Source organism: Ixodes scapularis, unplaced genomic scaffold, assembly GCF_016920785.2.
Source record: "Ixodes scapularis isolate PalLabHiFi unplaced genomic scaffold, ASM1692078v2 PGA_scaffold9__187_contigs__length_104089568, whole genome shotgun sequence".
Lineage (NCBI taxonomy): Eukaryota > Metazoa > Arthropoda > Arachnida > Ixodida > Ixodidae > Ixodes > Ixodes scapularis.
In genome coordinates this window covers 9,758,872-9,771,203 of record NW_024609884.1, presented here as the reverse complement: position 1 = coordinate 9,771,203, position 12,332 = coordinate 9,758,872, and the positions used below count along the sequence as shown (strand labels likewise).

General features: G+C 49.1%; 1 protein-coding gene across 1 annotated transcript; it reads left to right on the top strand.

Moving 5' to 3' along the window:
- Positions 1–7,655: 7,655 nt before the first annotated feature.
- LOC115324044 lies at positions 7,656–12,002 on the top strand. Its single transcript, XM_040223472.1, has 2 exons — positions 7,656–7,919; positions 11,181–12,002. Exons 1-2 carry the CDS (start codon positions 7,656–7,658, stop codon positions 12,000–12,002), a joined length of 1,086 nt encoding a protein of 361 aa, XP_040079406.1.
- The last annotated feature ends 330 nt before the right edge of the window (positions 12,003–12,332 follow it).

The following is a 12,332-nucleotide window of genomic DNA, read 5'->3' as shown; positions in this document are numbered from 1 at the left end:
AGTTTCTAATTGGAACCATATGTCTATTTTCATTAATTAAAAAGTTAATTAACGAATTTTAATTAATTAGTCGATTAATCGTTATGATTATCTCCCTATATTATGTCCCCCTGGCCGTATAACTCACCTCCACAAGCGGCCTAAGTGTAACTTTCACGGCTTTTTTTAAACAAATCTGTTAAGCTTAGAAAAAAACACGCGGTATATATATATATATGTCATGTGCCATTCCAATTTGTGAAGGTGAATGACCAGCGAACCTGTATAGCACACGACATAGACGTGGCACAGAATTTTGAACAAAGGTACGAACACATTGATTGTCTTGATCGGTGGTTATCGTGACGAGAGGTACGCACACTCATTTATGGTTGTCTCGATCGCTGGTCAATGTTTCGCGTGGACGACTGTCGCCGCCCCGAGGAGCCGGCGGAAACTAGAGACGCGCGACGGGACCGCCACCCCGGGAGAGCGGAAATAAAGGAAACTAGGCACGCAAGCGGGCATGGAACGACGACAAAGAGAGGGCGGTGCCAGCGTAGTCGGGGGCCGACGCGGGTCGCACCGCGGGAAATCTTTGAGAAACCTTTATCATCTACCTGAGAGTCTACTGATCTTGAAAATGGTGCCTACTGATAACTAATCTACTGAACAGAAATATTGCTAAATTACCCAAGCATCCAAGGAGAATGCAGAAAATGGTGTTCTACGCGCCGCACATGCCGGCGTCTGCAGCAGCATAGCCTCCTCAATACTGACAAAGCCTGGCAGATCGCCACGAGAAGCAGCCGCCGAAATTAAAAAGGTATAGAGCGGAAGACCACGGATGAGAGGAGAGCCACGAACGTGCGTGCAAGATCCCATTTGTTTTAGGCTTTTGCTTTAGAACAGTTACAGCTGCCATAGCCTCCTCTATTGGCGACGTGAGCGATCGAAAGTATCGCTGTGGTCGGTCCACCACCATTGGCCGTATGCTGACTATAACGTCAGCAAAGCATGTCTTATCGACGGAAATAAGAGGAATGGAAGAACTTCAATTTTGACGGTGTTGGCAGTGTTGCTTCGAGACCGCTATATATGATTTCAGGCTTCCAGTATGCTCATTACAAACACCATCGAGCTTGTTGTTCACAAGGTAATCACGTCACGAAAGGTAACCGAACGAGGGCGCCACAGAAACATAATACTCACAATGACTGGCATGTAGTTCGACGACGGAGAGAGCGCACCGTTGCAGATTTAGATCGCGAGAATATGGTAGCAGAGAGCAGTGGCGTAGCCAGGATTTTATTTCGGGAGGGGTTTAACGGCATCCCCCCCCCCCCCCCCCCCCCCCCCCCCCTTGAATGACGGAGAATGAGCTCGCTGACACGGGCGCTCAGACAAAGATTAGGGAGGCACTGTTAAGATAAAAAGGGTAACGCTGCATTGTCGTTTTTCAAAACGGAGCAGGCTTCATTTACAGGAATACGGGCGGGGTGGCTCATTGTTCTACTGTCGTCGTAATTGCGGCCCACCAACCTTAAAAACTTCCTCACAACACACAACTCCCTCCACTTTTTGAAGTAGCACTGCAATACCAAGGCGTGAACGCCAGACAAAACACAAAAATAGCTATAGTTTCACAAGAAACAAAAAAATTAAACAGCGAACAATTTTTTTTGACACTGAAAAATTGGAGCAACTGACCACGCACAAACACCAGGGGTCCATATTTAGAAGGAAGGTAATTCTGAAGAATCACAAAACCAAATTCTATCATCAATTAACGGTTTAACAAATTCGTGCTACAGAACCAGATGCCGAAGGAAAGAGATCGAGCGTTATCTTTGCTAGGCCGTTTTATCTTGCAGCGTGGTCCAAAGGCAGCAGCAGCATATCCTCGGGGTAAGAAGAAGTCATCAGTGCGAACTCGTCGTTCGTCACCCGGAGGAATGACATGACGCACCACAAAGAAACTACACGCCGAACGTGGAAAGGAACTTGACTAGCCTTGCGCCTGTGCGTAGTGAGAATATAAAGGCTTGTCTCTTCAAGTTTTGATGTTCCGTGAAACGAAGAGATTAAGCTAAGAGTAATAAGGTATTGCATCGGATGCCACCTTCACATACAAAGCAGAAAGCCAGACGGACTTCATCGGATCCGTGAGCGACGATTTTCGCAAAGTCAAGGAAACTTCGCCAAAAATAGGGAAATTTTAGGCGTCCAATGCAAGAGGGAGAAACGTGAAGCGCCGGTCACGTCTGCGGTATACTGGCGGTCGCCCTCTGTCCGGAGGCCCTATTTCAGAACGTCCATCGTCTCCTCAAGATCCTAGTGGCTCTGCAACTGCGGAAGCCGAGCGCTCGTTCTCTTCACTACGACGGTTGAAAACATACCTCAGAGCGTCCACTTCGAGTGAGCGATGCTTGGTGTATACTTCGTTTCAGCTTAATTCCAGACGCAGCCGATGCTACAGGCGTGAACATGTGGCCCTGAACAGTGCTTTCAATGCACGAGCGCGCGTGTTTGGCAGGGACGCTGAAAGCCCGGAGCTGGCACTTGTAGCATCGGCTGCGTCTGGACCTAAGTTGAAACGAAGTATAGCGTTTTTGAATGTTCACCGCGACATTAAAGTTGAAGCGGAGGACGTCCGGGATATTTTTTTCCGTGAACGCAGGCGGTTTCATTTTATTGTGTAGGCGCTTGGCATAAATGAGATGATAAAGAGAACCTGTAAATTGCATTCTAATATCACTAGTCACAGTTACCTTTTTATTCGCGGTATATTCTAGTCGAAAGCACGTACTTCTGATCAGAAAAGATGTGTGTGAGCGCAGCGCCACCCGTTGCTTACAGTGCGATTGTTTTTTTCTTTTTTTACCATTCATTTATTATTCCTTACATCACTGACATTATTTATATTATCACCGTGTGTTCGTTTTGTTATGTTCCCATTGTTTTGATTGAACTGTGTTTCAGTGAGGATAGTTTGTCATCCTTCGCCCCACAAATGTTTCGAACTATCCGTTCTCTATATATCTGAGATCAAGTTCCGCATCCCATCGAATAAACATGAATTAAGCAATATTGCATATTTTATTAATTTGATCTTTTTCTACCCCACAAAATATTTTTCTGAAAGCCTATGAGTTGGAGATGGTCCGTTCTCCCCCGTTGCTCCGTGCCTCGCGTGTAAAACCGACTGCGTGAGCAGGGGAGCGAGCGGGCCCCGCTTGGGGGGGGGGGGGGGGGGGGGGGGGGGGGTAGCTTTGGCATTTCGGGAGGGGTTTCGACCCCCCAAACCCCCCCTCTGCCTACGCCACTGGCAGAGAGCATTTCGGGGATTCTGGTATTCAGCGCACAGCTTTTGCAGCGGCGAGGACCCCAAACATGATTTTCAAACCCGACGAGAAAAAAAGCGGTAGCGCGAGGAGCGCGAGGAGCACGAGCGGACATTCCCCGTGAACTTGATAGTATAAGTGCTTCCATAGGCTTCGCATAATTCCCGCTTTAACTTCGGGTAAGTACCATTCGTCAGAACTGGTAATTCCATCGCTCGAGAAAAGTGTGTTTCGACGTCTCGCCGCAGCGGGGCGCCCATTACATGACTCTTTTCTCATCCGGTATTTGCCGCTCTACCTCTTCACTTTTGGCGGCCGCGTCTCGAGGCGATCTGCCAGGCTTTGTCAGTACAGAGGAAGCTATGGGAGCAGTAACCGTTCTAAAGCAAAACCCTAAAACAAATGGCATCTTGCACGCGCGCTCTTCAACGCTTTATTTTGGTTATTTACTTCGAATCCTTTATAGAAGGAAGGCCTGCGCGTGCGGCGCGTGCGAGCGTATAGGTTTTGTTGACGCACATGAAAAATCCACGGAACCCAAGTCACAAACAGCTTCGCCGTAAACCAGCATTTATCTTGAGGCGGATGTCATACCAAGATGAGTTGCTGGGCGAGTTGGTTAGACATGTTGACTTGAACAGCGCAAATAAAGTAAAGAAGGAAGAGACAACAGTTGGTCTCTTCCTTCCTTATTTTACTTGCGCTGTTTACGTCAGCGGATGCCATAGGTGACGCTGTCTTGTAGGTGCGAGACCCACTTCGCTGTCGACAAATGTTCCTAAGCCAGGATTATCCCTTCCACCCCGGAGACCTAGCCCACAGGTAGACTTACTTTGCAAAGATCCGCCTCCCTAAAAAAAAGCGTTTCTTTTTTAACTGACAAAAAGCCAAAATAATGTTGCAACGCGGCCGTAGTCGACTTTTAACGTGGTCGTCGCCACAATCTAAAAAATGTTTGTGCGTCTACTTTCACGCACAACACTCGGAGAGCCAATCACCGCAACTTACGGAGGCAGCTCAGCGAATGACGATGCCGAAACATATATGTTTAGACCAAGGAAACGCAGTCTGAGTTGTGACATTAAGCAATGCAAAACGTCGCGCCTGCATTGCTTAATGTCACAACTCAGACTGCGTTTTCTGGTCTAAGCATATGTTTCGGCATCGTCATTCGCTGAGCTGCCTCCGTAAGTGGCGCTGATTGGCTCTCCGAGTGTTGTGCGGGAAAGCAGAGACTCACGGGCTTTTTTTAGAGTGCATTGCAACCTGACCCGTACTGCTATGGAAGGCGGTTTCGCACTCGGAGCGCGGCGCCATTGCTCAGGAGCTACCTCTGGGCAGCCGTTCCGTGCTTATTTTGCGCCCCCCCCCCCCGCCCCCTGATCTCAGCCAACGGCAGCGTGTGCTTGACTGCCTCGTCATCTCGCTGCGCGTTTTCTTGCATGCTGATTCCCCCTTTGTGCTCCGATGCGCGAAAGAGGCTTTTTTGGAGCTTTACCGCGGAGCGTGGCGAGTCCTCATCGTTCGGCAGCCAATGTGCTTGCGGCTATGAGCGAATGAGAACTCCCAAGAATCAATCAGGAAGCATGATCGCAAAGTCGGCTCTATCCCTCGGATTGTCGTCGGCCACATTTGTCGGTTTCCACCGGTCTCTGCAATAGTTGCCGTGCGCTACTCAAACTATTCGTTCGAAAGAGGTGGAAATGGAGAAACATTTGGAATTCCACAGGGCCCAGCACGCACGTGTACGTCGCTTCACAAAGCGAGCAGGGCACGCGCCACGCGCACGTATACGTTAAAAGTGGCACGGTCCACTTTGCCGAATCGCCTCACACCACGGAGAATTCTGGGAACACAGCGGTGCGCGCCCCGCACGCATTCGCCTTAGGCTGTCGTTGGCGTTTTTCACCAGAACTTTTTTAGAGTGTCGGCGCATCGTATACCACGAGGGTTTCGAGGGCGTTTATTGAGTAATAACACTAACTCACAAGGACATCCCTGCGGCTTATGTCGCGTGCCAAGATGATTCCTTGAATTGGATTCCACGCTTCATACGAAGCACAGATGTGCCGGTGACTCGCTTTCGGTTCTCGACGCAACGCAGTCAAACGCACTCAAACGCAAATGTCTGAACCGGCCTTTAGGCTGTCGTTGGCTAACGCACTGCAGGTACATTTGTTTCCGAGCTTTGCTTCGCAAAAGGTTACTGTAACAGACGCGAGCTCGTGCAGCGCGTGTAACTATACGTTCCGAGCGTGCTCAGTGGGGCTCGGTTAATTTAGCAAAAGGTGAGCGCAGGCAGTTTTGACATTACTGAGACAAAGCCTCGACAACGTCGGATAAAAAAATAAATAAAAAATCAGCAGTATTATTTAGAAAAACGTAATATTCTTCAATATCCCTTTAAAAGCCGACGACCAGACTCGAGATTCTGCAAGGCAGAACATCCTCCTCCTCACCATGGGGGAGGAGGGACCGGGCAACGGTGGACAGGATAGAAGGGGGGAGAGGAGGAAGCGAGAGAAAAGTGGAAAGCGCGAACTGGACGTCGGTCTTTAAGTGGGCCATGAAACGATTTTCTTACGTTAGAAATAATGCTCAGAATGAACCTCAGGCGCTAATGGTATGGGGGACTTCCACTGCTTTTTCCCTACGCGCACTAGCAGTCACAGATGAAATTGGAGAAAACGGAGTACGCGACTACAGTATGTGCCGCGAGGAGTTCGAAGCATACTGCACTGAATTAGATCTTTACTGATTAAAATCGTAACCTCTCTTCTCTCAGGCAACTTCCACGAGGATGAGGCGCTATTTCGTAAAATACGTGAGAGAACAAGGAAAAGTAAACGATTCAAGTAATCAAGAAAGTGAAACTTACTGCAACAACACCCGTGGTACCATATCTGTCTTGAGCGATTATGAAAGAAACTATGCGTGAAAAGTGTTGCACTCTTTGCTGCGTAAATTCCGATCATCCATCGTTGAGGCGAAAGAACCGAATTGCACCAGCGAAGTAATCCCCCCCCCACGATCGTTCTCCCTCTCGGAAAAGTCAAAACTAATTTAACATCTGAGGCAATTTTTAGAGTGAACGAAACCGCACACAATAAAAATGAAATAAAGAAACAAAAATAGCTAACTCGTTTTCAATAAAGAGATACGTTCAGCTTTAAAAACAACGTGTAATCGAAATTTCTAATGAAATGGTGCACGGTAAGAATATGTTCAAAAAGAAATGCTTGCGCGTTTTTTTTTTTTTTTTTGCACGGCTAATTATTGCAATTATTTTGCACCGCTAATTATTGCAATCGGCAAAAGCAGCTTAACTAATGAGCCAAGCGCAGACCGTACTCCTTCTACCTCTCCGCCTACTTCTATTTCTCTCTATAATGGTTTACAAATGCGAGCCATTCAAGGTCCGACGTGTTGCACGCAGAGCGCATTTTTCAACATATTTATGCACTGGCTAACTTTGCAGAATAGGAGTTTTCCTACAAATCTCATCGCTGTTTGGATAAAAGAAAGCTGCAAGTAGATTAAGCAGGGTTCACCAGTAAGTTCATAGTTTCGATACTTTTCAATTTTCTGGGAAATGTTAACTTCATACACGCAATCCACTTATAAAGTTATGCCGTTTCATAATTATTAAGCATTCAAAACATATAAAATACCAGGAATTATGTGAAAAAGTTTTCGTTACAGCATCTGTTTTTTTACTGCAAACAGTAACTCTGGTGTACCGCGCCTGACTTGATTATCATAGTCGATGTAGACAGAAATAATAAGAAAATTTATTATTTCTTAAAAAAATGACATGACCTGTCATTTGTGTAGGCTACAGATTTCGTGAAATAACAAAATCTGACACACTGAGTAACAAATTAATTACCCTTAGGTATCACAATACAAAAAAAATGCACAACAAACGATACCTGTAAAAATAATAAATGCAGCACACCTGAAAACCACGGCTCTGCTGAAAACCATTAAAAGTCGTAACTCTCTGTTCTAATGTAAGTTTCCAAACCGCTATAACTATAGCTCTGCCATCGGTGCACGTGCCAGATTCCAATGCACGAGCTGTAGTTGGCCACCGTGTTCAAAAAACAGCGCAAGCAAAAAAGCAAAAAAAGAAAAAAAAAAGAAAAGCGAAAGACGCGCAATTTAGCACGCGGGAACGCGGGAACGCCAAAAAGCACGCCGGTCACATTGCTTTCTAAATCGTAGCGTCGCAGTCGATAAGCAGCATTTCTTCACGAGTCGAAGCGTCTGTGCGACAGAAAGGCTTGTGTGAGCCTCCGCTTCACCGATCGCACGCTTTTTGCCGCCTCCATGGATCCCTCGAACCTGAAAAGCGGTCTGCCCATGTCACCACATACCGAAGAGCCGCTCATCAGCCTCCACTTCCCGCAAAAGCTCTGGAGGATCATCAATGAGTGCACGTCCGGCGCCATTAGCTGGTCGGTCGACGGCAAGGTCGTGGTGATCGACTACGCCAACTTCCAGTCCACCTACATGTACGAACAGCAAGAGATCTTCAAGACGAGCAACATGAGGAGCTTCATCAGGCAGCTGAACTTGTACGGATTCCGCAAAGTGAGCCCCCACGACAGGGTGATGGCGCAGTACAGCAGCTCAACGCGGGGTAACACTACGAGCAGCGGCATCCACGCATTCCGAAACGAGTCCTTTGTGAGGGGACGCCCGGACCTACTACGGAGGGTCACTCGCAAGGCCGGGCCGCCCAGAGCCAAGAGACCTCGGAAGGTAGAGTCTGGCTACCAGTCGTCGGGCTCCTCCACGAGCTCGCTCTCCGACGACGCCAGGAGAACGCAACGTCAGGTGAAGTCGCGCTCAACTGTTCCTCTCGAATTATTCGTGCGTCCTTGATTTTCTTCTGGTTTAATCTCGAGCTTCGAAGAAAACACTTTCCCCAAGTAAAGAAAAGCTCCCCGAAGCCACGAACGCTAAAAGTCGCTGTTAGAAGGGTACGGAAACGAAATGTTTGCTCCTACCATGGGCGTACCAACCGGAGGGGCTATGGGGGCGCGTGCCCCCCCCCCCCCCCCAATTTCTCAGAGTGGGGGGGCCAAGGCACGTGTTTTGCCCCCCCCCCCCCCCCCCTCCCCCCTGAAACAGCCGCTACTGGGCAGGGCAAACGCCGGCGGCGGCCAAGAGATATCAAAGGCCGCGGCCCTGGGGGAAGGGAGAGGGGGAGGGGGGTGTCTGGGTTTGCCCCCCCCCCCCCCCCCTCAAAAAAAAAAGTTGGTACGCCACTGGCTCCTACTTCGTTGTTTAGATACGGTCTATGTTGTGACGGCAGCCCATAAACACTAGTCCGACTATTGCTTCTGGGCTGCCGGCAAAATAGTTAGGAAAACTAATTTTAAAACGAATGAACAGATTTCAAGATTGCGCCTGGTGGCGGTCTGTGAAGCTCCGTTGGAATGCCGCCACGTCATCGACCTCTGAGAAGCAGCGCCAGTTCGAGGCAGTATGACTCTCTCGTGGAGCTACTTAGTCCTGAATGTGACTTGGTGGACAACTCTCACGAGACTGCTACGTTGAAGCGGCTCTGTATTTAAAGAAAAACACCTGAATCGTCTTGATTTGGCCTCCAGGATCACGAATATTGAGATTACTTTTCAATTTGGTGCACGGAGGCTGCAGAAATTAACTTTTAAAGTACCAATGAAGCACCCCCATCCCGGGGCGTGACGTCACACTAGGAGTTTTCGGACTCTCGCGCATCTTCAGCGTCTGTCAAAGCTATGCAAGCTCACTCTGGCTATTTTCAGAAAGGTAAAAAAAAAAAAAAGACGTCACGAATGGTGCCAGTGCGGTGGAATATACCTGGCAAGCTTGCAACTGCACGCGCTGCCCACACGAGCGGCACGCGCTTGGCGGCCCAAAAGATCCTAGTTTGACGTAACGACTGGTCGGAGGTTTTTCGTGTTTTCTCGCGTTTAGTTGAATCTTCGGGGAAAACAAACGTGATATTCAGATTCACGGGATAAAAATACGCTAAAATGCACCTCTACCTCGTTTTTTTTTTGTTTTTTTTTTGTTTTTTTTTTTATTAACTTTTACAGGTGCTTTTGCAACGTGCACGTCACACCATCAAGATCGCCGTTCTTTGCAGACGTTAGGCAGGAGCTTGATTTGAGGGTGCGAGCAGCTCTGCCACACTAACCATGCCACTACTCCCCCTCCCCCCTCCCCCCGGACGAGCTGTGAAGAACGTGCTCGAATATGGCACCCTGTGAATACCTTATATAAATTGCTTGCAGGTATCACCGGGGCTGGGTACTGACGGTTCTTCTATGTATAAGCCATAGGGCGTACAGTTCTCAGATGTTACTACTAGGCGAGATTGTCACGCGTTGACGCCACCAAGCGGCGACGCTCGCTACTACAGTACCCTTGACCGTGCGGGAGCCATTGACGTCACGAGCGCGATACGCACCGAACTTCTCGCTAAACAATTTTGAAGCGAGGAGAAGAGAGCTCGCGGCTACGTCATTTCGTTTCCGTGCCCCTGTAAAGAAAAAAAAAGAAAAATGCTTCAACGTTTTGGTGTATTTTTTTTTAGATTTGGAATTTTTTTTTTTTTTTAGTTTTCTGCAGTTAATTTGTTTTGTGCGCAAAATCAACAGAAAGCTGGGAATAGAGACAACGAAAGGGTGAAGGTTTTAAAGAAATTGCTGTTAAATTACTTATAAATTAAGAAAAAATATGTATTCTGAATTTTAAGGGATGCCTACAGGTTACCACGTATGCCTGTTTCTATTTCTTCCGGTACCTCCCTCAATTCTCCTCGTTAGCGACGACGTGCACGCAAACTTTCAAGAACGCGTCGCACTTTTTACACGCATCGAAATGACGTTTGGAACGCAGGCAGCTGCGGGCACTGCGTTCTTATTCGGCTCTTCTCTGACCAAATCAAAAGCCGAATCCAAGATCTCGTGTCCCGGGGAGGTGTGGGGGTGGTTCGGCTATACTCGTGCGCTTGAGCGCCGAAGACACGTATACTTTTCAGAGCACGCGATCGCCCTCGGAGTTTTCGCCGTCGAATGCAAGGACGGGCAGCGTCGAGCGGCGGACGCCCGTGGTGAAAAAATCGAGAAGACAGGAGGGCAAATCGACGAGGAATATGTCGGACACGTTTCTGCATGCCTCCGAGCGTCCAATGTTATGATGAACGGAATCCGAGACTCTATTCATCTTCACCCTAACAATAAATGCTAAGGAGAAAAAAAGAACAAAAGAAGAAGAAGAAAAAAAATGACGTCAGCTTTGGCGTGTGGACCCGTGCAGCATGCGCGTGACGGTGATCCTTTGGCAAGCTTACGATTGCTGGTGCTCGTTCTTCCAAGCAGAGACACGGCCGGTGGCACTCTACAAAATCTGGAGCGTCAGCTTTCCCTGGGCGAAAAATGCGAGGTAATCCGGAATGTCCTTTTTTTGAGTCTTTTGAGTTTAGCCGGTGACAGGGAACGACCCAAGAAAAACGAAGAGTGCCGTGACGGTGCACCTTTGCCGCTGTTAGATTGGCTCCCGAAGATGGCATCGGCTGCGTTCGGATGCAATATGAAATGGACATATTTCCAGTCTCGTCATTCGCCGAGATGTTGATAGCAGCGATTGGCTTTCCGAGTGCTTTGAGGGGAAGCAGACGCATCAGAGTTATTCGACACTGCTCGCGCAATGCTGATATCTCACTCCGAAATTAATTGCGTTCCGCGGTAAGACCGCCGAGACAGAAAAGAGCTCAAACAGACGGGCGCGTCGGTCGTGCTAGTGTGTTACGGGTTTTCTTCGTCCTTGTCCGCGACTTTGCGATATGTTGCATCCCAGGGTCGTCGCCTGCCCTCGCCCGACCGGCAGAGGGTGACACGGCGTGTTTCGAAGAAGCCGCCCAGCCCCTCGTCCCGGCCGTCCACCCAGTCCGCGTCGGATTCAACGGATGCCGGTCCCTCGCACCTGCCGCCCAACAACCGCGCGTCCTCCACCAATGAGGGCGTGCCCTGGTATGACGATAATTCAAGCAGCTGCACGAGCACCGACACGAACAGCCTTAGCGACTATGACTGGGAACACATAACCGCGATGGCCAAGGTGCTGAGCGAGAAGAGCTTACTGGATGAGCTCACCAACCCGGATGTGACCAACTGGCCCGTAGACGAAACCGTCGAAGACATGAGCCTCGGCGCGCTCCAGCCAGTGTGCCCCATCAGCGGTGCCAGCTCCACCGAGTGTGGCAGCAGCCCGATGCCCTCGTCCAGTAGCAGCATGCTCGCTCTGCTGGACACCAACAACTCCCCCAATATGGTGCTCACGCACCAGGCGGGAGGAGGCGAGCCCGACGACATCCCGTGGCTGGAAGAGTCGCTTATGCTCGATTCCGTCTTCGGCAACCTCGACGAGTCGTTGAGCGACAACCTCTATTCCATCTTGACGGAGGAAGCCGAGAACAGAGCCATTGACGATCAGCCCTCCGTGACCATCGACGGAGTTGGGGAGTCGGCCACCAGCTTCTTTACGTCGTCGGACCTCAGCCTGGACCTCCTGCACTCCGTGTTGTACGACGAAGACCGGGCGAGCGAGAATGACGAGTTCAACTTGGCCAGCGTCCAAGAGGCCCCTCAGCACTCTGTGGAACGCACTCCGGACGCATAGCTAACGGATAGCTGGAACTCTGGCTGCAGTGAGAGCTGGTCGAGTTGACTAGCAGCTCTTCATTTCCAAGCGACCCGCGGTGGACTCGGCTTGATCTTTTTGGTGCCTTGTCGCGCGTGTCGTACAACTAGAGTGTTTTGTTAAGTGGTTGAGGTCAACTCCCTAGTGACCTTTTGTTTTGTTACTTTGTTACAATTACATTTCTGTTGCAGTGGCTAAGCTCGCCAGTAGTCTTAATTCTTTTTAGTATACTTGTTTTGGAATCATTGGTAGGCCTGTAGGCTCAGATCTTAAAATGAATCTTCTGTTGACGGAAACTTCCTCAACTCA

What these genes read in the sequence shown, in the direction of transcription:
- LOC115324044 (XM_040223472.1), top strand. Translation starts at nt 7,656, where the DNA reads ATGGATCCCTCGAACCTGAAAAGCGGTCTGCCCATGTCACCACATACC. An exon ending in ACTTGTACGGATTCCGCAAA is followed by an intron (nt 7,920 to 11,180) that starts GTGAGCCCCCAC and finishes GTTGCATCCCAG; the next exon opens with GGTCGTCGCCTGCCCTCGCC.